This window comes from Ochotona princeps, chromosome 10 (assembly GCF_030435755.1).
Source record: "Ochotona princeps isolate mOchPri1 chromosome 10, mOchPri1.hap1, whole genome shotgun sequence".
NCBI classification, from domain to species: Eukaryota; Metazoa; Chordata; class Mammalia; order Lagomorpha; family Ochotonidae; genus Ochotona; species Ochotona princeps.
Genome location: NC_080841.1, coordinates 2,335,122 through 2,357,349, shown reverse-complemented (window position 1 = coordinate 2,357,349; position 22,228 = coordinate 2,335,122). Strand labels below are relative to the sequence as shown.

Genomic DNA, 22,228 nt, shown 5'->3' with positions numbered 1-22,228 from the left:
AACAAGTGAGACTACATTATGGTAGAAGAGCTTCTGCATGGTAAACAGCCAACAAAAGGAAAAGGCAGCCTGTGGTCTTGGAAGAAATAATTGTCCATTTTTCTAAAAAGGACTCAGTATCGGGCCCGGCGGTGTGGCCTGGCGGCTGGAGTCCTCGCCTTGAACGCCCCGGGATCCCATATGGGCACAGGTTCTAGTCCCGGCAGCTCCACTTCCCATCCAGCTCCCTGCTTGTGGCCTGGGAGGGCAGTCAAGGACGGCCCAATGCTTTGGGACCCTGCACCCGCGTGGGAGACCCGGAAGAGGTTCCTGGTTCCCGGCTTCGGATTGGTGCAGCACCGGCCCGTTGCGGCTCACTTGGGGAGTGAATCATCGGACGGAGGATCTTCCTCTCTGTCTCTCCTCCTCTCTGTATATCTGACTTTGTAATAAAATGAATGGATCTTTAAAGATATATATATTAAAAAGGTCTCAGTATCCAAAATTTATAAATAATTTTTGAAACTTAATGACTTCAAAATGGACAACAGCGTTGAGGCTGGCATCCGGTGATCAGGCATTTGAAAGGTGATGAACGTTGCAGGGTGGCGGAAGTTGAAGCCACTGTCCACTGTTGTCTCACACCCATTTGAGAAGGTCGTCCATGGAGTGCCAGTGTAGGTTTGGGCAGCCCTCATGGAGACAGTGCGGCAGATCCTAAACTAGTTAGGATGGCCGTGCAGCCCAGCCGTCCTACAAGAGAAGGCCACCGTGTCCACTGCAGCGGAACTAAGTCAGCCACAACAGGTGAAGGTGTAGGAAGTGCAGGTGTCCAGCGGAGCATGAGTTTCACCAATGGAATCCTGTCCTAAGCCGCAAAGGACGGGGCTCCCCGAAGGCGTGAGTGAGACACGGAAAGAGTAGCCTTTCTAAAGGCCAGATAGCGTAGGGATGAGATGAAGTGTTAGAAGATACGAAGCAGAAAGCTAGGATGAGCAATTGTAAATTTCAAAATCTGACAAGAGAATTTGATTTAGTAAAATTGTCTTAGGAATTTTTATTAAATAAATTGCATTTGCTGGCGTAAAGCCAATTTTGAGATGCTAGGTGAGTTAGCTGATTTCAGAACAGGAACCCTTCTGTCTGTACATGTCCTGTAACGTGTGAAGCGCAAATGTACGCAATTAATTGTTTGTAAAAAATATTCCTAAGCATAAAAACAGTGCAACAAAGTAATGATGAGAAAGAATGATAGACTCAATAAAATTTTTAAATTGTGTGCATAAAAATCCTAAATAGGAAATAAAGTATGCAATTTTTTCAGTAAAAATATTCAGTGGTCATAAATTTGATGACTGCTAACCGATTAGAAGGAAGTCACCCTGGAGAAGTGTGCTTATACCTTTGCTTGTAGAAAGCTGGCTCATCGGGCAGTGGTAGTATGAAGCCTTCCCTGCAGACTACAGACCCCAGTAGGTGATGCTCACCCTCTCCTGTCAGCGTTGACTTGGCCCTGTTCCCTGGCCCTCCCTCCTCGGTGTCTGCAATGATGCCTTGGGAATCGGGGCCTAGGACTGAAGGGAGAACCTTGGGAAGGCCGTTGTCTGGTCGCAGCACAGCTTGGGACTCCGTGGAATTGTATTTCTAGGAATCCTTGAGAAACAGTCTGAACTAAAGTGGAAATGTAGTGTTTTTATGAGAGCAAAAACAAAGAACATTACATGTCTTACCCAGCTTATTTCAGTAATTAGAATATTAGCACATGATAGAACAGGAAAAGTTTCTGAGTGGGGGAAATGCTTTAAAGATTCAAAATATGAGTAGAAGTATTGGGTGTGGGTAATCTTTAAACGTTTTCATGTGTGGAAGAGAATTCACCATTTCGAAACTGTCAGCTTTGTGTTCAAGTAAACGACCTTTCTAATTCAAAGTTATTACTTTGTATCACAGAACCAACTTACAAGAACAAAGGAGGAATTAGAAGCTGAGAAAAGAGACTTAGTTAGAACCAATGAAAGATTATCCCAAGAACTTGAATATTTAACAGGTATGAACGTGCCGCTATCTCCTTTGTCTGGTGGTACTGCTGGGGGAGTCCCCACGCTCTCCGCTGTCGTTGGGTCCAGCTTCCCTGAGAGTTAGCGTTCTGTTTTTTCCTGTGTCTCACTGTTCTGACTCATTTCTGTCTCTGCTGGTAACAAAAGTGAGAAGCGAAAGTGAGCAAAGGGAAAACATGTCAAGAAAAGTAACTGCGCCCAGAGTTCACACACAGGATTTTGACTACAATTCTGCCTGTTAGGATAAGTAGGAGGCAGTTTAAATCTGTTCGTCTTATCCCGAGACTCTTGCTGTTCATAAGCCTTTAATGCATGTGCAGAGTGAGCCTGTGTTGAAGGCAGACGAAAGGAGTCAGGAGTCCAGGTGTTGCCCCGGTGCAAGCTCCTGCCTGGTGTGGGTGCAGCTGGTGGACCCCGGGAGTCAGGCCAGCTCTGTCGTGGAAGGCGACAGACAGTCCCATTCAGCCAGGTAACTGCTGCCCGTGTGAGACAAGGCTCACTCTACAGTGTTGGTGATAATGTTGAACTGCTGCTGGGAATTAATCTGAACATGAAGGAATAATGAAAAAATGAAACGTATATTGTGTCGTAAGAAGACTGTATGTTTATCATCGTCTTTTAACAGATGATTCTTCATTTTATTGGCTCTTTGTTATCAGGAAGATTAAGGCTGCAGTTTAGTATTTAGCTTAGGATATGGCATTTAAAGCAGAACAGCCTTTGTAATTGATGCGTTTGATGAGATACACAAATTTCAGTTGTTGAAACTCCGTGTCTCGTGTATGTCTTTCACTATTGGTTGAAGTTCAGTCTGTGGGTTAGTGTGGTGACGCTGGCTGGGGCAGGGTGCCTTCAAAGGCCTGTCCTCTGGAGGTGTTTTGTGTCTGGGTCTGGTGACTTGTCATCTTCAGCTTCTCCTGACTTTTCTAGAGGATGTTAAACGTCTGAGTGAAAAGCTGAAAGAAAGCAATACAACAAAGGGTGAACTTCAGTTAAAACTGGATGAGCTGCAAGCTTCTGATGTTTCTGTTAAGGCAAGTGAATCAATCCTAATGAACAAAGTAGGGTGTTGGCTTTAAGTTGACCTAACCTGCATTTCAAATATAGGCAGGTATTTAAAAGATGCAGGTTTTTTGTTTTTAGTGTCAGAGAATGGAGTCTACAACAATTTGAATGGAACTGTGTTACTTATTTGAAGTTTAAGAAGTTCTTTATGTTTTTATTAAGATTCTGTGGAAATACATATTCCTGTTTTAAAATGAATATATGCTTCTGTCTAGCTTTGTTTATTGGTAAGGCAGAGAGAGCAAGTTCTCATCTAGCTAGTTTTCCAAATGCTGGCAACAGCCGAACCCACGAGCACGTTGCGTGTTGCCCGCCGAGTGAAGGTCCCCAGCTTCCCGAGGGCTGGCAGGGGCTGGAGTCGGGAACTAGAGCTGGGTGGGAGGCGCAGACCCCTGACGCGAGGTGCCCAGCCCTACAGGCGGTGCTGGGGTCCCTGTGTAGTTAACAGTTTCTTGTTCTTTTTAGTATCGAGAAAAACGCTTGGAACAAGAAAAAGAATTACTACATAGTCAGAATACGTGGCTGAATGCAGAGCTGAAAACCAAAACTGATGAGCTTCTGGCTCTTGGAAGAGAGAAAGGGAATGAGATCCTGGAACTCAAGTGTAACCTGGAGAATAAAAAGGAGGAGGTAAAGTCAGTGAAATTGTGTCTGTGCACGTGGGATGTAGTTAGGTTTGTTCGCGTGTGTGTTTAGTGGCATACCTTGATGAGTGGTGATTATGGCCAGTGTGGAAGGTATGAGTGGTTACATTCGAAACGAGGAAATCACCAGTTGCATTTATATAAATGATTGTAAGAATCATCTTTGGATGAATGGATCCATTCTATGTTACAAACTTTATGAAGTGCTGAAGGCTAAACACTGTTCTGTGAGCTTTTTCTTTGTTTTTTTTTCCATGCCTCGTTCTGTACGATGTGCACTTTTTGGGGTAGGGGGATGATTTTGTTTTTCGTGACGGTGTAACCCTTAGGTCCGCTGACCTCTGTGTTGGTAGGTGTCCCGCCTGGAGGAGCAGATGAATGGTTTGAAGACCTCCAATGAGCATCTGCAGAAGCACGTGGAGGATCTGTTGACGAAATCCAAAGAGGTACAGACGGTTCCCGTTAAACGTCCAGAATCCTAGGCTGTTCCTGGCACCGTGTAGCGGCCAGAACTCTCTGGTGCAGTTGGGCTAAAATAGAATCAAAAACAGCCGGCATATGGTCTGTGTATGCAAGTACTGTCTGAAAATGAGAATAGATTTGTTCTAATCCTATTTATTCTACTTGAGGTTAAAAAAATCCAGTATTATTTCACTGTATATGGTTCGTGACCTTTCTCTTTACAAAAACTTTAATTGCAGCATTATGTAAGAATTCAAAATTGAGTTCAAGCTAGACTGACAGTTGAGGGAGGGGTTTTATTCTTGTTTTTTGCAGGCTAAGGAACAGCAAGCCAGCATGGAAGAGAAATTCCACAGTGAATTAAATGCTCACATCAAACTGTCTAACTTGTATAAGGTAAATATCACAAATGCTAGGATCCTGATGTTGCGTCATTGGCTGTAAGGTAACTTACTGACATTGGTGTTTAGAGTGCTGCTGACGACTCAGAAGCAAAGAGCAGTGAACTAACCCGTGCCGTAGATGAGCTACACAAACTCCTGAAAGAGGCGGGAGAAGGTGAGTGTGTTGGGTGCAGGACAGTTGGCTTTGGGGGCCAGGGTTGTGGTGCCTGGCGCACGGTTCCTGTGGGCTGCTTGTCCACGTCACTGCTCTGCACTGTCCAGCCCCCTGACGGAGTGGCGAAGCAGCAGGACAGGACCCAAGGGGTGGGCCTTTGCCTTCCGGGCAGGACACCTGGATCTGGGCTTGCTGCCTGGCCACAGCTCCAGCTGCTGCAGCTGGTTAAATGAAGCATCCTGTCTGATTGTCACTAGCAGAGTGTAAAGTCTCCTGGAATCTGGTGTTTCGTTTGTTCCAAGGATACAAAAATCTAGGCATCTGCAGACTCCTTAGATAAATTACAGATAAACCACGAACATCCTCCTGTAGGCTTTAAATCATGCTTCAGTGACTTTACAATAACTAGTACATGGTGAATTCTGCATAAAGAGTTGTTGATCTCTGTGATTGAAAAATGTTAACACGTGAGCCTGTGAGTACTGGGTGTTCTCTACAAATCTGCTTGCTTCTCAACATCTTTTGCCCGGTTAGTTACACACACGCACACGCATGCATGTAGATCCCAGGGATATGGACAGCCAAGATTCTTTTTGGTCTTTCCTGGCTGTTTCTTACATCCTGGACTAAAGATCAAAGTTGAAAACTAAGATTGGCTAGAGACTTTTTAAAAATCATCTGAGTTCCTTTTTCACGTGATGGAAGTTAAAAGCTCCCCAGGACAGACCCTTTCAGCAGTTGCCCTTGGGAGGAGCACACGGTAGGTGACTGTCAGGCACAGCCGCTCTGGCCTGCACTGTGCTCAGAGGAAAACCGCTTTTCTGTACAAAGTGCAAGAGTCAACTGGATGTCCTGTTTGGAAATCTTCTAGCCAACAAAGCAGTACAAGATCATCTTCTGGAGGTAGAGCAGTCTAAAGAGCGAATGGAGAAAGAAATGCGTGAGAAAATTGGAAAACTGGAGAAAGAATTAGAAAATGCAAATGACCTCCTATCTGCCACAAAGCGCAAAGGTATGACTTACTGAAGCTGTTAGCGGCTGGAAACACCAGAGCTTCCCTACCGGTGTTTCTTAGGCTGCGGTATAGGAAATTGCATTACAAAATCGCAGAAGCATGTAGAGTTACACTCTCTGATCACATGTAACGTTAGTTTATCTCCCAGAATAATGTTAACTATAATTATAACAATTTTTAGAATTTTGCTGTTTCGCAAAGATGTCCTATTTTAAAAATATTTGTAGGAATTGAATTAGAGTCCTATGACCTTCGTTTATTCTGAGAAAAGTGTTGACTTTTACTTTGAAATGTGCAAGAGGGCCCTAGAGTGATGTGTGTGCGCTGGTGTAGGCGCTGTCCTGTCCGAGGAGGAGCTGGTGGCCATGTCTCCCACTGCAGCAGCAGTAGCCAAGATCGTGAAGCCTGGCATGAAGTTAACCGAGGTAAAATCCCCAGAGCTCAGCAGGTTGTTTCCCTCAGTAGACATGCTCAAAGCCCTCTGAAGCTTAACTCTTCCTCAGAAAAACACACTGATTTGGTGGTAGGTGGGTCATTAAGTTTCCCACTTGTGCTCAAAGCTGTAGAACATGCGTGTGAAGTGACCCACTTATTCTTGCAGCTGTATAACATGCGTGCGTGTGAAGTTTCCCACTTGTGCTCACAGCTGTAGAACATGCGTGCGTGTGAAGTTTCCCACTTGTGCTCACAGCTGTAGAACATGCATGCGTGTGAAGTTTCCCACTTGTGCTCACAGCTGTAGAACATGCATGCGTGTGAAGTTTCCCACTTGTGCTCACAGCTGTAGAACATGCGTGTGAAGTGACCCACTTATTCTTGCAGCTGTAGAACATGCGTGTGAAGTGACCCGCTTGTTCTTGCAGCTGTATAACGCGTACGTGGAAGCCCAGGACCAGCTGCTGTTAGAGAAACTGGAGAACAAAAGAATTAATAAATATCTGGATGAAATTGTGAAGGAAGTTGAAGCCAAAGCTCCCATCCTGAAACGCCAGCGTGAGGAGTATGAGCGTGCGCAGAAAGCTGTGGCCAGTCTGTCCGTGAAACTCGAGCAAGCCATGAAGGTTGGTTCCTGCGAAGTCTCTCACTAGGTGGTTCTTGAGGTGTCTGGGTCGGAAAGGCCAAATCACTCTCAGTATTAACACTAGTTGGATGTTGTGGTCCAACAAGCACAACATGCTGTGCTTTGGCTGGAATCGTGAAGGCCCTGTGCGTGTTTTAGGGCACTTGGATTTATTCAGGATCCTGTAGTAGAGGAAGATGAGCGGCTCTCCTCACCTCTCCTGGTAGAGCTCTGCTCACTGAAGCTTTACTGTTCTTTGACAGCAGTTGTGAACATCTGTCTAAACTGTTGTTTGCTGGGGTAAAGACATCTCCACGATGTGGTATGTCCAGTAGGTTTCGTTGTATTGCTGGTCCTTTGTGTATTGATGCTGTCGAGGAAATTCAGAAGTAATGTTCTGGCTTTGACAGTTGCTTTTGAGTGGTGATTATATAGTGTTTATACCTAGTTATTTTGCTTTTCAGATAGCTTACGAAGATCTTTCAAGATCTGTCAAGCAAGTTTTATTGATAAAATTTAAGTGTATTGGTAGTCAATATTCTAAACTGATAAGCTGCTTTTCCTTTGGGGATAAGAACATAAATAAACCATGTCCGTAATCTAGAACTAAGTCTGCCGTGAGTACAGCTTAGCAGGAATCCGGGTGTGCTGCAGTGAGCGGCTCCTGCCTGCTGATGCGGCCCCAGGCCAGCCTGCTGTGCTGGGTGAGCCGGTGAGGCAGGGTTTGCTTCAGGGGAGCGCTGAGGAGAGGCCCTTGCACCAGGTAACAGCAGCCATGGCTTCATTCGTGGGCATTTATAGGAGTGAAAATTCCTTCAATGCGTTTTGTAACAAAGTGTTCAGAGCTGATTTTTGTGTGCTGAAACTGGATGTTAAGCCCGTTGTGTGTTGTGTTACCTCCACTCTACTGTGTAATGTTTGTGGAGGTCTTAGCGTTTGAGGGCAAGGACTTGCCTTGTCACCTTATTCCTGTGGCAAACCCCATAGAGTTGTGTCTTTGTTTGAATTCAGCTTTGAATACCTCCTTCATTTTTCTCACAGTCTGTTTCTGTAAAATTGGTTTGCACAAGTTTAAGGTAGTGAGTGTCCTCAGAGTACTTGAGACAGCAGCATTACTGCTTGGAATTATTACGTGGAAACAGGTTTGGAAGTAAGCTTTGTGACTGTGCCGACCTGGCGGCTCCCTTCCCCGCTCCTAGGTGCCTTGGACGTCCACTGTTGCTGCTTCAGAGTTGGTTCCTGAGGCGTCTTATGAGTCAGGCCTCTTGTATCTCAAACTATTTTACTTACTTTTCTTTGCAGATAGTCCGTGTAATAGTGGTATAGCCTTCCGTTTGTGTTAAGGCAGTTTGAGAACCTGTGATGTGGTTTGCTGGCACACTGTTAGAGCGTAGGTGACGGTGAGTCTCATGGAGGACCCAGCCTCCCCGTTGGAAGGAAGACATGTCCCAGTGACGCGCAGTGCAGGGTCGGTTCTCTCGTGGCGGTGACTGTACTGTGCGGAATGTTCGTAGTTGATAGCAGATCACTCTCGTCCTCAGCATGACAAGTCTGACTTCCATAAATTCCGGGAGAAAGTAAACACGCTTTGCATTTTCAGGAGATGCAGCGCTTGCAGGAGGACGCGGACAAAGCCCGCAAGCGCTCCTCCGTGCTTGAACGAGACAACCAGAGGCTGGAGGTGCAAGCCAAGGATCTCTCCCAGCAGGTGAGGCTCCTGCTGTCTTGTCTGCGTTGGCGCACAGGAAACTCAGGGCATCTGAGCTAGAGCTACCACACAGCAAGTGTTAACAGCAGTGCTATGGGAGTTACACATAGTCATTTGTTTTTTAGAATATACTGCTTATCAGATGTTTGATGAATTTTTAAATCATACATCCACACTTGTCCTGAGTGAAAAAGCACTTCCGAGGTGCATCGACCTTTTCTTCAGCTCTTCGTCCCTGTTTCTCCCTGTTTGATGGTGTGTAAGTTATGCGTAAAAATGTCGTATGGATGGCGTTGTAATCTGTGCTTTTGCTTACAACTGTATCTTTTGTGATCTCCGTGCTACTATACAGTACACACACGTTATTGTGTGTGTTTATATCTGTGAGGTTTATTTATCTCAGAGCCATGTTTTAATAAGTAACAGCTTACATTATATACACCGTGATAATCTTCGTCCATTAAAGTTGTCCTGTCTAGGTTGTAGTATCGGGGTGTTACGTGTGACGTTCTGTTACTTCCGGATAAAGGCTTTCGTGGCTAGGTTCTCATTGGGAGACGTGGATTTTCTTCTGTGCATTTGCAGTCTCACAGTCGATCCCGTGACGCACATACTGAACTTTGCTTTTTAGATTAGAGTACTTTTGATGGAACTTGAAGAAGCACGGGGTAACCATGTGATTCGTGACGAAGAGGTGAGCTCCGCCGACATCAGCAGTTCGTCTGAGGTGATATCCCAGCACCTCGTGTCCTACAGAAACATCGAAGAGCTCCAGCAGCAAAATCAGCGTCTCTTGGTGGCTCTTCGGGAACTTGGGGAGACCAGAGAGAGAGAGGAACAAGAAACGACCTCATCCAAGTAAGCACTGGACTGGCGACCTCAGTTTCCTTCCTTCCTTTTTTTTTTTAAGATTGATTTATTATGTGGGAGTTGGTAGTTTTACAGAGGGTGTGAGTGAGAGAAAGGTATACGCCATGTGCTGGTTCTCGTTCCAAGTGGCCGCCACGGCCAGAACCAAGCTGACCGGGCCAGGAGCCTCTTCCGGGCCTCCCGCGTGGGCACAGGGTCCCCAGGACTGGGGCTGTCCTCTGCTGTTTTCTCAGATCATAGCAGGGAGCTGGATGGAACACGAACCAGCACCGTGCAGGGTGGTAGTAATACGAATAGAGGAATAGCCTAATGTGCCTCAGCACGAACTCTCACCTCCATTCTTGAGCAAACTTACTGAAATCCCTCCTGTGCGCCTCACAGTACGTTCAGGGGCAGACTGATTGCAGTGGGGGGGGAGGTTGAGCAATACGACAAACAGAGTGACTTTGTTCCTACGGACCTCGGTGTCTGAGTGAAGTAGGTACACTGATAGGTAATGAAGTGGATGAAGAAGTCCACTTCATAGTGTTTATCAAAGAGTGTAGCGTTTTTTGAAAAAGGGGGGAAGGTGCTAAGCCAGAGGAGGAGGGTACTGGGAAGCGAGAAGAGCCCTGGATTGTGAGCTCAGTGGGGTTAGTGTAAGTTTGGAGTCCCTGAAGTATCAGCAGAAGGAGAAAGGGAGGCCGCGGGTTAACGGCAGGCTCACAGGGTCCCAGCGGTCTCTGGCAGCGCGGAGAGCATCCCGCGCACGCCCAGGCCCTGCATCCGGCCGACTGCATTCCCCTAGGATCTCGGAACTTCAGCTGCAGCTGGAGAGCTCCCTCACGGAACTGGAGCAGCTCCGCGAGTCCCGACAGCATCAGATGCAGCTGGTGGATTCCATCGTTCGTCAGCGCGACATGTACCGTATTTTGTTGTCACAAACAACAGGAGTTGTCATTCCCTTACAAGGTGGGTGTCTAAATGGTACCTTAGGGAAGCATTTCAGAGATCTATGTTAGTGGATTTTGCAGCCTAAGCAGTAACCAACCCGGCAGTGGCAGCCTTGGGGTTTACTGCCCCAGGATTAATGTGAACACATCTTCTATTCTAAGCTCTTTGTTGTTCCTTTTACTAAGAATGAAGGCTGACTTCTTGCCAGAGGTGAATCTTGGAGTTAGTGAATGTCTTTAGTGAATCCGTTACGTATTTGGATTGCATTTTAACATCTAGTCTGTTCTTTCTAATTGTAAATCAAAAGCACTGCATTTTTGAATGAATAGACTCCTTGTAATCTTATAATTGTGTAACAGTATGGCTTGTCAACTTGATAATGTCTTTTTGCTTTCTAAAGCATCCAATTTGGAAGACATTTCTCTTGTGTCAACCCCAAAACGGCCAGGCACATCACAGACTGCTTCCACTCCTGCTCCAGTACCTGTGATTGAATCGACAGAGGCTGTGGAAGCCAAGGCTGCGCTCAGACAGGTACAGCGCGTGCCTGCACAGCTAAGGCTGCCCCTACACAGCGAAGAGCCTGCCTGCTCGGCATCACAGCTTTGATTGGGTTTTGAAGAAAAATGTCTTCTAATCTCTGCTATTTAGTTGCAGGAAATTTTTGAGAACTATAAAAAAGAAAAAGCAGATAATGAGAAAGTACAGAATGAACAGCTTGAGAAACTTCAAGAACAAGTCACAGATTTACGATCACAAAACACCAAAGTTTCTACACAACTAGATTTCGCATCTAAGCGGTAAGTTTCCTTTGGTTGAAAGGTTAGTCAAGCTGGAGTGTTAACTATGTCAGCATTCAAGTCAGTCCCGTCTGGATGAGTGTCAGGTAGTGTTCCAGCCACGGAGTCCCGGTGCCGATACACAGTACTCCAAGGCAGTGTGGAGGCCTCCCGTGTGGAGGTCAAGTTCAAAGGAACAGTTTTGCCTGGTTCTTCCTGAGATGCTGGGTTTGTCCCTGTAAGACCTAACCCTTTCATGACCCGAAGGATGAGAGAAAAGCAGGAACACGTTGTATTCGTCTGGTCTGTAGGTGGAAGAGAAGTGGTGCTGATAACACAGCAAAGGCTGCTGTGGTGATCATTTACAAAGGAGAGTTTACCTGTGGCTAACTGGGGCGAGACTCGTGGTGGTTAATGCAGCCTGTTAGGACAGAAGTTATTTTTTTATGCACATGATACAGTTATTTCTTATAAGAATAGCTACGGTTGGACATTTTGTATGTTAAAGTTGTTTTTTGTGAGAATAGATCAGGCAGTTAACTAGCAGGAAGTAACTCCTGCTGGTCTAATAATCAAACAGTGTAAACCGGAACACACCAGGAAACGGGCAGGGATCAGGGCCGAGAAAAGACACACGGGGAAGGCACTCGGACGCAGTGTGCGTGATGGCTGGTGTTGGTGCTTTAATTTTAGTGCTGAAAAGGAGTGCAATTTAACACTCAGCGTGAGCTACATGTGTCATTAGAACTTGAATTTAAATGCTGGATTGGGAAAGGTTAAGGATTTATGTTACGAAAGATGTAAAAATCAAGCTGTTACAAAACTCTTTAGTATTCAGGAGAGTATTCTGGCTACTTAGAGAGTTCTCTTTTTTCCATAAAAGTTATGAAATGCTACAAGACAACGTTGAAGGATATCGTCGAGAAATAACTTCCCTTCATGAGAGGAACCAGAAACTGACAGCGACAACCCAAAAACAGGAACAGATCATCAACACGATGACTCAGGACCTGAGAGGAGCAAACGAGAAGCTGGCGGTGGCGGAAGTGAGACCGTAGTCCTCCCTTTACACTGTGTCCAGCACGTTAGTCATTGCTTAGATGTGGATGCAGTTTCCATGTAGATAGATGTGCATTAGAGGTCCTCCTGCTCTGGCGCTGACAGGTGGTGGCAGTGTGGTGCGTCGGAGCACCTGCTCGAGTTAGCTGCTCCGCTTCCAGTCCAGCTCTCTGTGGGGCTCCCTGGGCAGCAGGACAGAGACCCAGAGGGAGAGACCTGACCCACCCCTATGCCATCTGAAGGCTGAGTTACCAGATGGAAGGTCTGTCTCTGCCACTATGCCTTTCAAGGAAAGGGCATGAGAAAGGAAATTAGTTCAATTGACACTGTTTTGTTTGGTTTTTAAAGCGTTGAAAAGAAAACAAGTTATCTCTTTATTTCAGGTTTCCTTGTAAGTCATTTCAAAAGCAAATTGAAAGCATTAGACTGATACTGATGTATGCTTGTCTGTAGAAGAATATTTATAACAGCTTTCATTACTTCTGAATATATAAACATCTATCTGAAGTTAACACTACTTCTAATTAAGTGCTAAGTTCAGTGATGTTAAATTTCTTACCATGTTTTGCTTTCTTACAAAGTTGAATCTCCCTGCCCGTTTTTCTGATGATTACCTTTTAGCTAAGTTTGGACGCCCATTTGTAAGGCCTGAGAAATAGACTCAGGCTGGTGAGTCCTTTGGCCATTTTCAGTCAGTCCGGAGATGAGTTGGTTGGCTTAAACCTAAGTTTCCAATTCGGTTGGCTGTATTCTCCCGTGGTATCCTACCCCCAGCTCAGCATAAGCAGTACATATCAACATTTTTTCAAACCAGAGTCAGTATTCTGATTGGTCACAGATATGGCACATGTCGTGTAAATATGAAGACTGTGGTTGTTGATTTTGAAAGTAATCGCCGAGATCCCAAGACTCAAGAATAGCCCGTTCACTGGGGAGGCAAGGAAGGGAGACAGTTTACATAGATGAATCATCAATTTGAAACAGGTTCTTAGAAACCATTTGTACTCAAACTTGGATTGTTCCATAGGGGAAGGTAGGAAAATATCATAACTGTACACTTTGGAATTTTTATACTGACATCTTTGTTTTTTGTGGGGGTGGGCTGTAGGTATTTGGGTTGGTTGTGGGCTTTTGTTTTTAAAGCTTGGTTTGTTAGAACAAAGAATCATGAGTTTGTGGTAGTTAAAAGAATTTTTCTCAGGCTTATTCCCAATAATTTTTGCTTTCTGTTTCACAGTGTGACGCAACGATCTTTGTTTCCTTGCATATTGAGGGAGGCAGTATCGGGTGCATGCAGAAATCATGTAATAAGGAAAAAAATAATTTTGTAATTGTATTACTCAGTTTGACACCATGTCTTCCAACATTTTTTTTTCTTTTACGTTTGCCTCAAGGTAAGAGCTGAAAATTTGAAGAAAGAAAAGGAAATGCTCAAATTATCAGAAGTTCGGCTTTCCCAGCAAAGAGAGTCTCTGTTGGCTGAGCAGAGAGGGCAAAACCTGCTGCTGACTAACCTGCAGACAATTCAGGTAACAGCAAACCTTGGGTGCAGAGGGAAGTGTTGGTAGAAGTTAGATTTAGGTACTTTGTTACTTTGTGTCTCAGTTGGCTTAATTTGAAGATGTATAATTGTCACTTTTGGCATCCAGCATGGTCATGAATGTTAAGGACTTTTTGTGTATTTATATAGAAGAATGGATTGAGGGGCTGGCCTTGCACTGTAGCAAGTCGAGTCACTGCAGCAGTGGCAGCCTGCCTGCAGGCACTGGGTCATCTGCCCACTGCTCTGCTTCCCACCCTGCTCCCTGCTGTTGGCATGGGAAAGGGGTCAGTATCCTGGACCTCTGTCATGCGCATTGGAGGCCTCAAGAAGCAGAGGCAGCTGGCTGCTGGCTTCGACGGAACCTGGCCCCAACTGATGTGGTCATGCAAGTTGTGGTGCCGATACTAGGATATTTACAAGGCCCTGTGCAGCTTCACCTTTTACAGGACAGTTTATTGGACCCCAATTTCCTTAGAACTTTAAATGAGTATTCAGATCTCTTTCATTTTTTTTTCATTGTTACATAAATGTTTTAATGGGAAAATGTTCTGCAGTGCCTTTGTTTTGTCATTTATAAAAGTGAATTATAATCCTGGAATTCTCTGAAGCTTTTGATTTTCATTGTACTGCTTCTGTTGTCCAACTTACCCAAATATTCTCCCTTTGCCTTAGGGAATACTGGAACGATCTGAAACAGAGACCAAGCAGAGGCTTGGTAACCAGGTAGAGAAGCTGGAGCAGGAGGTCTTGCATCTGAAGAAGAAGCTGGAGAACGAGGCGGAGCAGAAGCGCACTGTGACCAGGGCCCTGGATGTGAGTCCCCCGTGTGACTCCCGAGGGCGGCTCGCCGTCCACGTGCAAGCGTGCTGTTGAAAAAACTACTTGAAAACTCTGTTCCTCTTTTTCCTTTGTTTTCCTCCTAAATTTTGTTTGGGTGTCCTTCATTGTAAGTTTTACCCTGTTAAGTGTTGGAAAGTTTTGTATTCCTTTGAGTTTTCTTGAGCTGTTCTGGGATGTGGGAAAGTTAGTTGGAAGTCGGTTGACTCTTATACTCTGTGATGCCTTACGCGGGCCCAAGTGATTCCTTTCCGCTGTTGAGGTGGGAGCTCCTGAGAGTGGGGCCCACTGTCCAGGGCATTGTGTTACTTGGTGTGAGTACCAGCATCCTTCACTCCGGCCCCTGCTGGACTCGTGTTTTCCCACATGTGTCCTGAATGTTCATGCCACATCCTACCCTGCATGCTTCCTGGCTGTTCTGTCTGCTGTGTGTCCTCTGTATTCTTGTGGTCCCTGGGACTCGGGACTATATTCGTCATTCTGGGAGTTTGCTGGCTTCGGCCTTGTTTCCCCTTCCCTGTGTCATTACAGGGGAACTTGGTGAAGTCGGTGTGGAGCAATCCCAGAGCTCACCTCTTTGCTCCCCGTCTTGGGGATAGGAGTCCTTTCCTGGATTCTCTCAGGGTTTTTGTTTGTCTAAGGATGGGAGGAAAATCTTTCCCGTAACTCTTCCTGGGGCAGCGTTGGGGGTCTGTAAAAAAAACTCTGGTTACTTAGGAATCTGAGAGTGTTTATAAAGGAATGTATTATTTCTTGTAGGTTCAACTTTCAGATGCAAAGAGACAGCTGGATACTGAGATAAACCTTCATGCGAACTCGAAAGAGCTGTTAAAAAATGCTCAAAAGGAAGTTGCTGCGTTGAAACAGCACCTCAGTAACATGGAAGTCCAGCTTGCATCTCAGTCCTCACAGAGAACTGGGAAAGGTAAATAATAAGCAAATAAAACAGACTCCTTTAGTTTTATAATATGTGCTGTAAGTGAATAACCTTATTTATGGATTCCAGTGAAGGAATTTTTCTTGTTCATATAATAAAGCTTAATTTTTTTTACATGAATAAATTTGCAATCTATTCAAAATAATTCTCATGGCACCAACTAAGGAATGTTGAGTTTTTCATTTCTTGAAACCATTTATGAGGCTTTTTTTTTATTATTATTATTGGAAAGTCAGATTTACAGAGAGAAGGAGAGACAGAGACAAAGATCTCCCACCCAAGGGGCCTCAACAGCCAGAACTGAGCCAATCCAAAGCTGGGAGCCAGGTGCTTCTTCGGGTTCCCAAGGCTTAGGGCCATCCTCTACTACATTCCCAGCCCACAAGCAGGGAGCTGGACAGGAAGTGGAGCAGCCAGGATACAAACAGGTGCTCATATGAGATCCCACGCAATTATTGGAAAGCCGGATATACAGAGAGGAGGAGAGACAGAGAGGAAGATCTTCCATCCGATGTTTCACTCCCCAAGTGAGCCGCAACGGGCCAGTGCGCGCCGATCCGATGCCGGGAACCAGGAACCTCTTCCAGGTCTCCCACGAGGGTGCAGGGTCCCAATGCATTGGGCCGTCCTCAACTGCTTTCCCAGGCCAGAAGCAGGGAGCTGGATGGGAAGTGGAGCTGCTGGGATTAGAACTGGTGCCCATATGGGATCCCGGGGCTTTCAAGGCGAGGACTTTAGCCGCTAGGCCACTGCGCCGGGCCCTTCAACATATTTTTTTAAGCAGAACTTAATGTTTGATGTTCTAGCACACTCTTATTCTGTTTAATTTTATTTTTTGTTGGAAAGGCAATTCAGATTTACAGAAAAGGAGAGACAGACAGATGCTCCATCCACTGGCTCACTCCCCAAATGTCCGCAGTGTCCAGAGCTGAGCCGATCCCAAGCCAGGAGCTGTTTCTGGTGCAGGGTCCAAAGGTTTTGGGCCATCCTCTACTGCTTTCCCAGGCTTAAGGGGTCTGGGTGGGAAGTGAAACAGCTGGGAGTGGAACCACCGTCATTGTGGGATCCTAGAGTTTGAAAAGGAGATTGTAATGATAGTGCTCACTTCAGGAAATTATTGTTATCAATAACAAAGTGTCTACTTTTTATATTCTGCATGGGTTGAAATGTGCTTTCGATAGTTCGGTGGTCTTCTGCGTTTGACCTCCCAGTTTCTTGGAGAACAGTCCTCTCTGAAAGCATTTGTGTCCTACAGGTCAGCCTGGTGAGAAGGAAGATGAGGGTGACCTTGTCAGTCAGCTGAGGCAGGCGGAAGAGCAGGTGAATGACCTGAGGGAGAGACTCAGGACAAGTACCAGCAACGTGGAGCAGTATCGAGCAATGGTTACCAGTTTAGAAGAATCCCTGAACAAGGAGAAACAGGTATGATCTCTCCTAAATTGAATCTGAACATGATTCTCAACTGCCTTCATACATCGTGTAAGACGTGATGTGAGTTGTGCTGGTAGCATTTCACTGAAAATAGTTGGGGTGTCATAAGCCTGAAGAGACAGGCACCCAGAGTCCTCGCAGCGTGGGAGGTTGTAGCTGAAAAGCACGTTAATGCTGAGACATCCAGGAATGTCTGTCTGTATCCTGGGCGTACGTGGCTGAGCCGGAAAAGATGGCATTGCCGCAGTGACTTGAAGGAGGCCTTGTCTGGGGGCTTAGATGGCACGGGGCAGTCGGTCCCTCTTCAGCCAGCGGGACATGACTTCAGATACTGACACTATGGCTGCTATATTGAAATCAAACAGTAAGGAGTATATAATTATAGAATTAGTCAAAAAAAGATGTGAAAGATTTTTATTATCACGTTAAGTTATGTTCCAAGTCTTTATTGAGAACTGTTGAGTTTTTAAACACCATGCCGTTACCAGAATTTTGTGTTCATTTGAAAAACTAATGCAAAGATGTGGTCGGCATCACTGAAGATCAAAGTGTATAGGCAGAGTAACCTCAGTATTGGATTAGGCGTGTTTGTTAATTAGATGTGAGGGTTGTAGGAGAGGTGACCAATTAGAAATTTTGGGGACGAGGGTTGTGGTGCAGTGAATTAGGTCGCTGCTTGAGACGCTGGCATCCCATATTATACGGCTGGCTCAAGCCTGTCCACCTTGAGACGCTGGCGTCCCATATCGTACGGCTGGCTCAAGCCTGTTCCTTGAGACGCTGGCGTCCCATATAATACGGCTGGCTCAAGCCTGTCCGCCTTGAGACGCTGGCGTCCCATATCGTACGGCTGGCTCAAGCCTGTTCCTTGAGACGCTGGCGTCCCATATAATACGGCTGGCTCAAGCCTGTCCGCCTTGAGACGCTGATGTTCCATATAATACGGCTGGCTCAAGCCTGTCCCTTGAGACGCTGGCGTCCCATATGGTACGGCTGGCTCAAGCCTGTCCCTTGAGACGCCGGCGTCCCATATGGTACGGCTGGCTCAAGCCTGTCCCTTGAGACGCCGGCGTCCCATATAATACGGCTGGCTCAAGCCTGTCCCTTGAGACGCTGGCGTCCCATATGGTACGGCTGGCTCAAGCCTGTCCACTGCTGCTCCCCAACTCCCTGGGACAGCAGGCGACAGCTCAAGTCCTTGGGCACCCGCACCCATGTGGATGGAGTTTCAGCCTTCTCGCTTCAGCCTGGCCCAGATGCAGCCACTGCAAGCTGACTGCTCTCCTCTTCTGCCCCCGTCCTCTCTTCCCAGCACCCCATCACTGCCTTTTAAATGAAGTCTTTTTAAAAATTGGCACGCACTCCAGAAGAAAAAAATGGCTAGTAGGCAAGTTCAGAACAGATTATGCTTGTAGATTGGATTGGTGTAATGGCCTTACTTATTTTAATCTTGTCATCAGCATTTGATGGACACTTTTTCTAGTGCACACCTTATTCTTAGTGCCTCCCATTTGGGTGAGGAGAAACCAATATGGTCTAGAATTAAGTGTGTATTGTTTAATATGTTGAAGGTGACAGAAGAAGTACGTAAAAACATTGAAGTTCGTTTAAAAGAATCAGCTGAGTTTCAGACACAGTTGGAAAAGAAGTTGATGGAAGTAGAGAAGGAAAAACAAGAACTTCAGGATGAGAAGAGAAGAGCCGTAGAGAGCATGGAACAGCAGGTGAGCCGGCTCCCAGCCACGTTAACCCTGCTTCATTCGTGTAGGGGTTTGAGTTCTTCCCGTGACCTCTTTACCTCACACTCTGTCGACAAATTCATGAACAGTCTCCGTTTGCTTTTCCTCTGGGCCGAGCAGATGGGGGTCTCCTCAGTGTCCGTGCTTTCTTGGGTAAGTCTTCTCAAGGTGTGGCTTGGCAGGATTTCTGCAGTAGATTTCATCAAGCTATATGTAACAGTTTTGAATTTAACAGCAGCCCTTGGTGCTAATTAAGTCTTGCAAATTCCTTCTCCAGTGTTTTTCCAAGTAAGCTTGTTGTTAACTCTGGTTTTAATCTTACTTTTACCACACAGTTATCTGAGTTGAAGAAGACACTTTCTAGCGTGCAGAATGAAGTCCAGGAGGCTCTGCAGAGAGCAAGCACAGCTCTGAGCAACGAGCAGCAAGCCCGGCGGGACTGCCAGCAGCAGGTGAGTGCCGCCTCCTCCCGGGGCACTTCTCAGGCAAGTGGCGGGGCTTAGAAAACTGCAGGATGATCTCCAGTGACAGGGAACGTGGCTCAGATCAGTCGAGGGCCAGCAGTGAAGTGTGCAGTAACTGAAGCAGGAATAGAAGTGCACCTGCAATTGTCAAGGGTCTTCAGCTGCTGCAGTCCTCCAGATGTGGTGAGACGCTCTCCCAGATAACCTCGTTACAGACACGGCCCCTCAACTGCACCAGGAGCTTGTCATGCGCTGCTGGGACCTTTAAAGACAAGGCCTCGTTTCCTGACGTGTGTGTTTACATACTTGCACAAGCACACGTGAGATGTTTAATGAGAAATAAAACCTGGTTCTGGTGAAGGGAAAAACATTGATTTTTTTTTTTTAAGATTTATTGTATTTTTATTACAAAGTCAGATATATAGAGAGGAGGAGAGATAGGAAGATCTTCCGTCCAGTGACTCACTCCCCAAGTGAGCACAATGGCCGGTGCTGCACCAATCCGAAGCCAGGAGCCAGGAACCTCTTCCGGGTCTCCCACGCCGGTGCAGGGTCCCAAGGCTTTGTGCCGTCCTCGACTGCTTTCCCAGGCCACAAGCCGGGAGCTGTATGGGAAGTGGAGCTGCCGGGATTAGAACCGGCGCCCATATGGGATCCCGGGGCTTTCAAGACAAGGATTTTAGCCATTAGGCCACACCGCCGGGCCCAAGACATTGATTGTAAAACTGGTAAAATGGAGAGAGATAAATGAAATATTGATAATCTTTCATTTGGGTGGTATGTTAATAGATTCTCATTTTGGCTATTGTTTTTTATTGCTTACATTTCTATTGCAGAAATACACACACATCACATCACAACATTAATTATCTGGTTGCCAAACAACATAACATTATAAACTGAAATCAAACAATATTCGGACGGGTTGGACATCTGAAATTCAGACTGTGCTCCTCCCTGTTGGTGCTCGGACAGTTTTAGATAAAGTCATGTTTTGGATTTTCAGTTACAGAATCTATGCATCTATTCCAGAGTCCAGGCATTTCAGAGAAGGTTTTAGTCTGTACTTGTAATTCAGAGCCCACCTGCGCAGGTTTGTGTGTTCCAGTTTTCTTTCCTTGTGCATGTGTGGCTATAGGAAACACGATGGGGTTACAGGCAGCTTTGAGTCTAACGGAAGTTTGAGATTGGCTACATAATATTGTTTCCTTCTCAAGCTTTTCAATATTTTATTATTTGGTTACAGTACAGCTTATAATTATTCCCATCTAGATACATTTAGGTCGTCTTTCCCAAAGGTATTGGCCACCTTCAGGGATGCTCACCCTGTGTCCGCGGGGGCGGCCTGTCTTGCAGGCTAAGATGGCGGTGGAGGCCCAGAACAAGTACGAGCGGGAGCTGATGCTGCATGCCGCAGATGTGGAAGCCCTGCACGCCGCCAAGCAGCAGGTTTCCCAAATGGCCGCCGTCCGTCAGCATTTGGAACAAACAGCCCAGAAGGCAGAATCCCAGTTGTTGGAGTGTAAAGCATCTTGGGAAGAAAGAGAGAGGATGCTAAAGGTATCGCCGTCGATCATAATAGAGTTTCTGGGGAACTGGGAGAGTTGGGTTTGGGTGTTGTGTTTTTGTTTTTATTTTACTGTGCAGTGCTAGTTTGCTGTTGTGATGCCATGTTGGTTTGCAGGATGAAGTTTCTAAGTGTGTGTCTCGCTGTGAAGATCTAGAGAAACAAAACCGGTTACTTCATGATCAGATTGAAAACTTAAGTGACAAGGTCGTGGCCTCCATGAAGGAGGGTGTGCAAGGCCCACTGAATTTCTCTCTCAGTGAGGAAGGGAAATCACAGGAACAAATTTTAGAAATTCTCAGGTAAATCAAGTGTGCTCTTAATATTTTCATTTCTTTGTTAAGGCTATGAAGTGAAGCTACACATGCCTGTGTTGGGAAGGTACCTTATCCATAGTCTACTTACAATGCTCACTTCGGACAACAGAGTCACTGCTGTCCAGTTAGTGGACACTTTTCGCACGTCAAGTAAGTGACTTAAAGCTGATGCGGTGGTGAGGAACTTGAGTGAATTCATCCCTCAGGTCACTTTAAATGTGTGGATGTCTTCAGACATCATTAAAAAGAAATTCTGTTTCCCATTGTTTATTATTAATGAAAACGTGAAAAAAGTCATCTGTATGATTTTATACAGTGTAGAAATGATCCAGGTTTTGAAGTGTTACCATGTTGGCTTTATTTCTTTTTTTATTTTGTTTTGTTTTGTTTTTGAAAGTTTTAAATTTAATACTAAAAAAGGAAAAATTTTCTCTATGTACAAGTATCTCACCCAGGGTACCACAGTTCAGTGGGAGGCAGGCTGGGATGTGGGCAGACTCGAGTACTTGACATCCGTATGTTTTTGGCTTTATTTCTTAATTCAAGTAAGATTTACACAAACATGTTCTTACAGATTTATACGAAGAGAAAAAGAAATCGCTGAAACGAGGTTTGAGGTGGCTCAGGTGGAGAGTCTGCGTTATCGACAGAGAGTTGAACTTCTAGAGAGAGAGCTGCAGGAAGTGCAGGACAGTCTGAATACGGAAAGGGAGAAGGTCCAGGTGCGTGCCCTGAGCGTGGACAGAGGAGAAGCCAGCTTTTGGACAAAGGGGAGAGTCAAGTCACATTGAGGATAATACAGCACCTGAGTGAGCATGAGCCGTGTAGCTTGGCACCATGAAAACTGTTACAGTTTTAAACTTGTGGGGAGAAAGTGACCTCCTGTGACAAAGCAGGGTCGTTACTCCCAAGAGAAAAAAGCAGTTCTTCATAGTTCCCCGGGATGGCAGAATGACTCCTGAGAACCCAGCTGCTGAAACAGCAGAGGAACCAGATGATGGAAATGGCCAAGATGCCAGTTGGCGTGTGCCCGCATAAGATGGCCTGGATCGGTTCCTCTGTGGCCATGCAGCTTCCTGCAATGTGGAGGCAGCAGGTGCTAACTTGAGTGTTTGAGTCTGTCACTCACATGATGGACTCAGCTGGAGTTGTGGGCATGTGGCTTTGTCCTGGTCTGTCTCTGTCTATGTCCTCCTCTACACCA

At 45.8% G+C, this 22,228-nt stretch overlaps 1 protein-coding gene across 2 annotated transcripts in view; it reads left to right on the top strand.

Moving 5' to 3' along the window:
* Positions 1–22,228, top strand: part of TPR (translocated promoter region, nuclear basket protein) — a 50,447-nt gene that overhangs the window by 2,588 nt on the left and 25,631 nt on the right. For both annotated transcript variants that reach the window (XM_058668948.1, XM_058668947.1), the window contains exons 4-27: positions 1,930–2,026; positions 2,967–3,070; positions 3,567–3,731; positions 4,099–4,191; positions 4,523–4,603; positions 4,678–4,765; positions 5,637–5,777; positions 6,114–6,205; positions 6,644–6,841; positions 8,441–8,548; positions 9,180–9,406; positions 10,206–10,369; positions 10,752–10,885; positions 11,003–11,151; positions 12,014–12,176; positions 13,584–13,718; positions 14,405–14,545; positions 15,329–15,494; positions 16,762–16,928; positions 18,509–18,661; positions 19,012–19,128; positions 20,497–20,700; positions 20,825–21,009; positions 21,599–21,746. In XM_058668948.1, the coding sequence (XP_058524931.1) occupies positions 1,930–2,026; positions 2,967–3,070; positions 3,567–3,731; positions 4,099–4,191; positions 4,523–4,603; positions 4,678–4,765; positions 5,637–5,777; positions 6,114–6,205; positions 6,644–6,841; positions 8,441–8,548; positions 9,180–9,406; positions 10,206–10,369; positions 10,752–10,885; positions 11,003–11,151; positions 12,014–12,176; positions 13,584–13,718; positions 14,405–14,545; positions 15,329–15,494; positions 16,762–16,928; positions 18,509–18,661; positions 19,012–19,128; positions 20,497–20,700; positions 20,825–21,009; positions 21,599–21,746 (3,420 nt within the window). The remainder of the gene's footprint in view (positions 1–1,929; positions 2,027–2,966; positions 3,071–3,566; positions 3,732–4,098; positions 4,192–4,522; positions 4,604–4,677; positions 4,766–5,636; positions 5,778–6,113; positions 6,206–6,643; positions 6,842–8,440; positions 8,549–9,179; positions 9,407–10,205; positions 10,370–10,751; positions 10,886–11,002; positions 11,152–12,013; positions 12,177–13,583; positions 13,719–14,404; positions 14,546–15,328; positions 15,495–16,761; positions 16,929–18,508; positions 18,662–19,011; positions 19,129–20,496; positions 20,701–20,824; positions 21,010–21,598; positions 21,747–22,228) is intronic.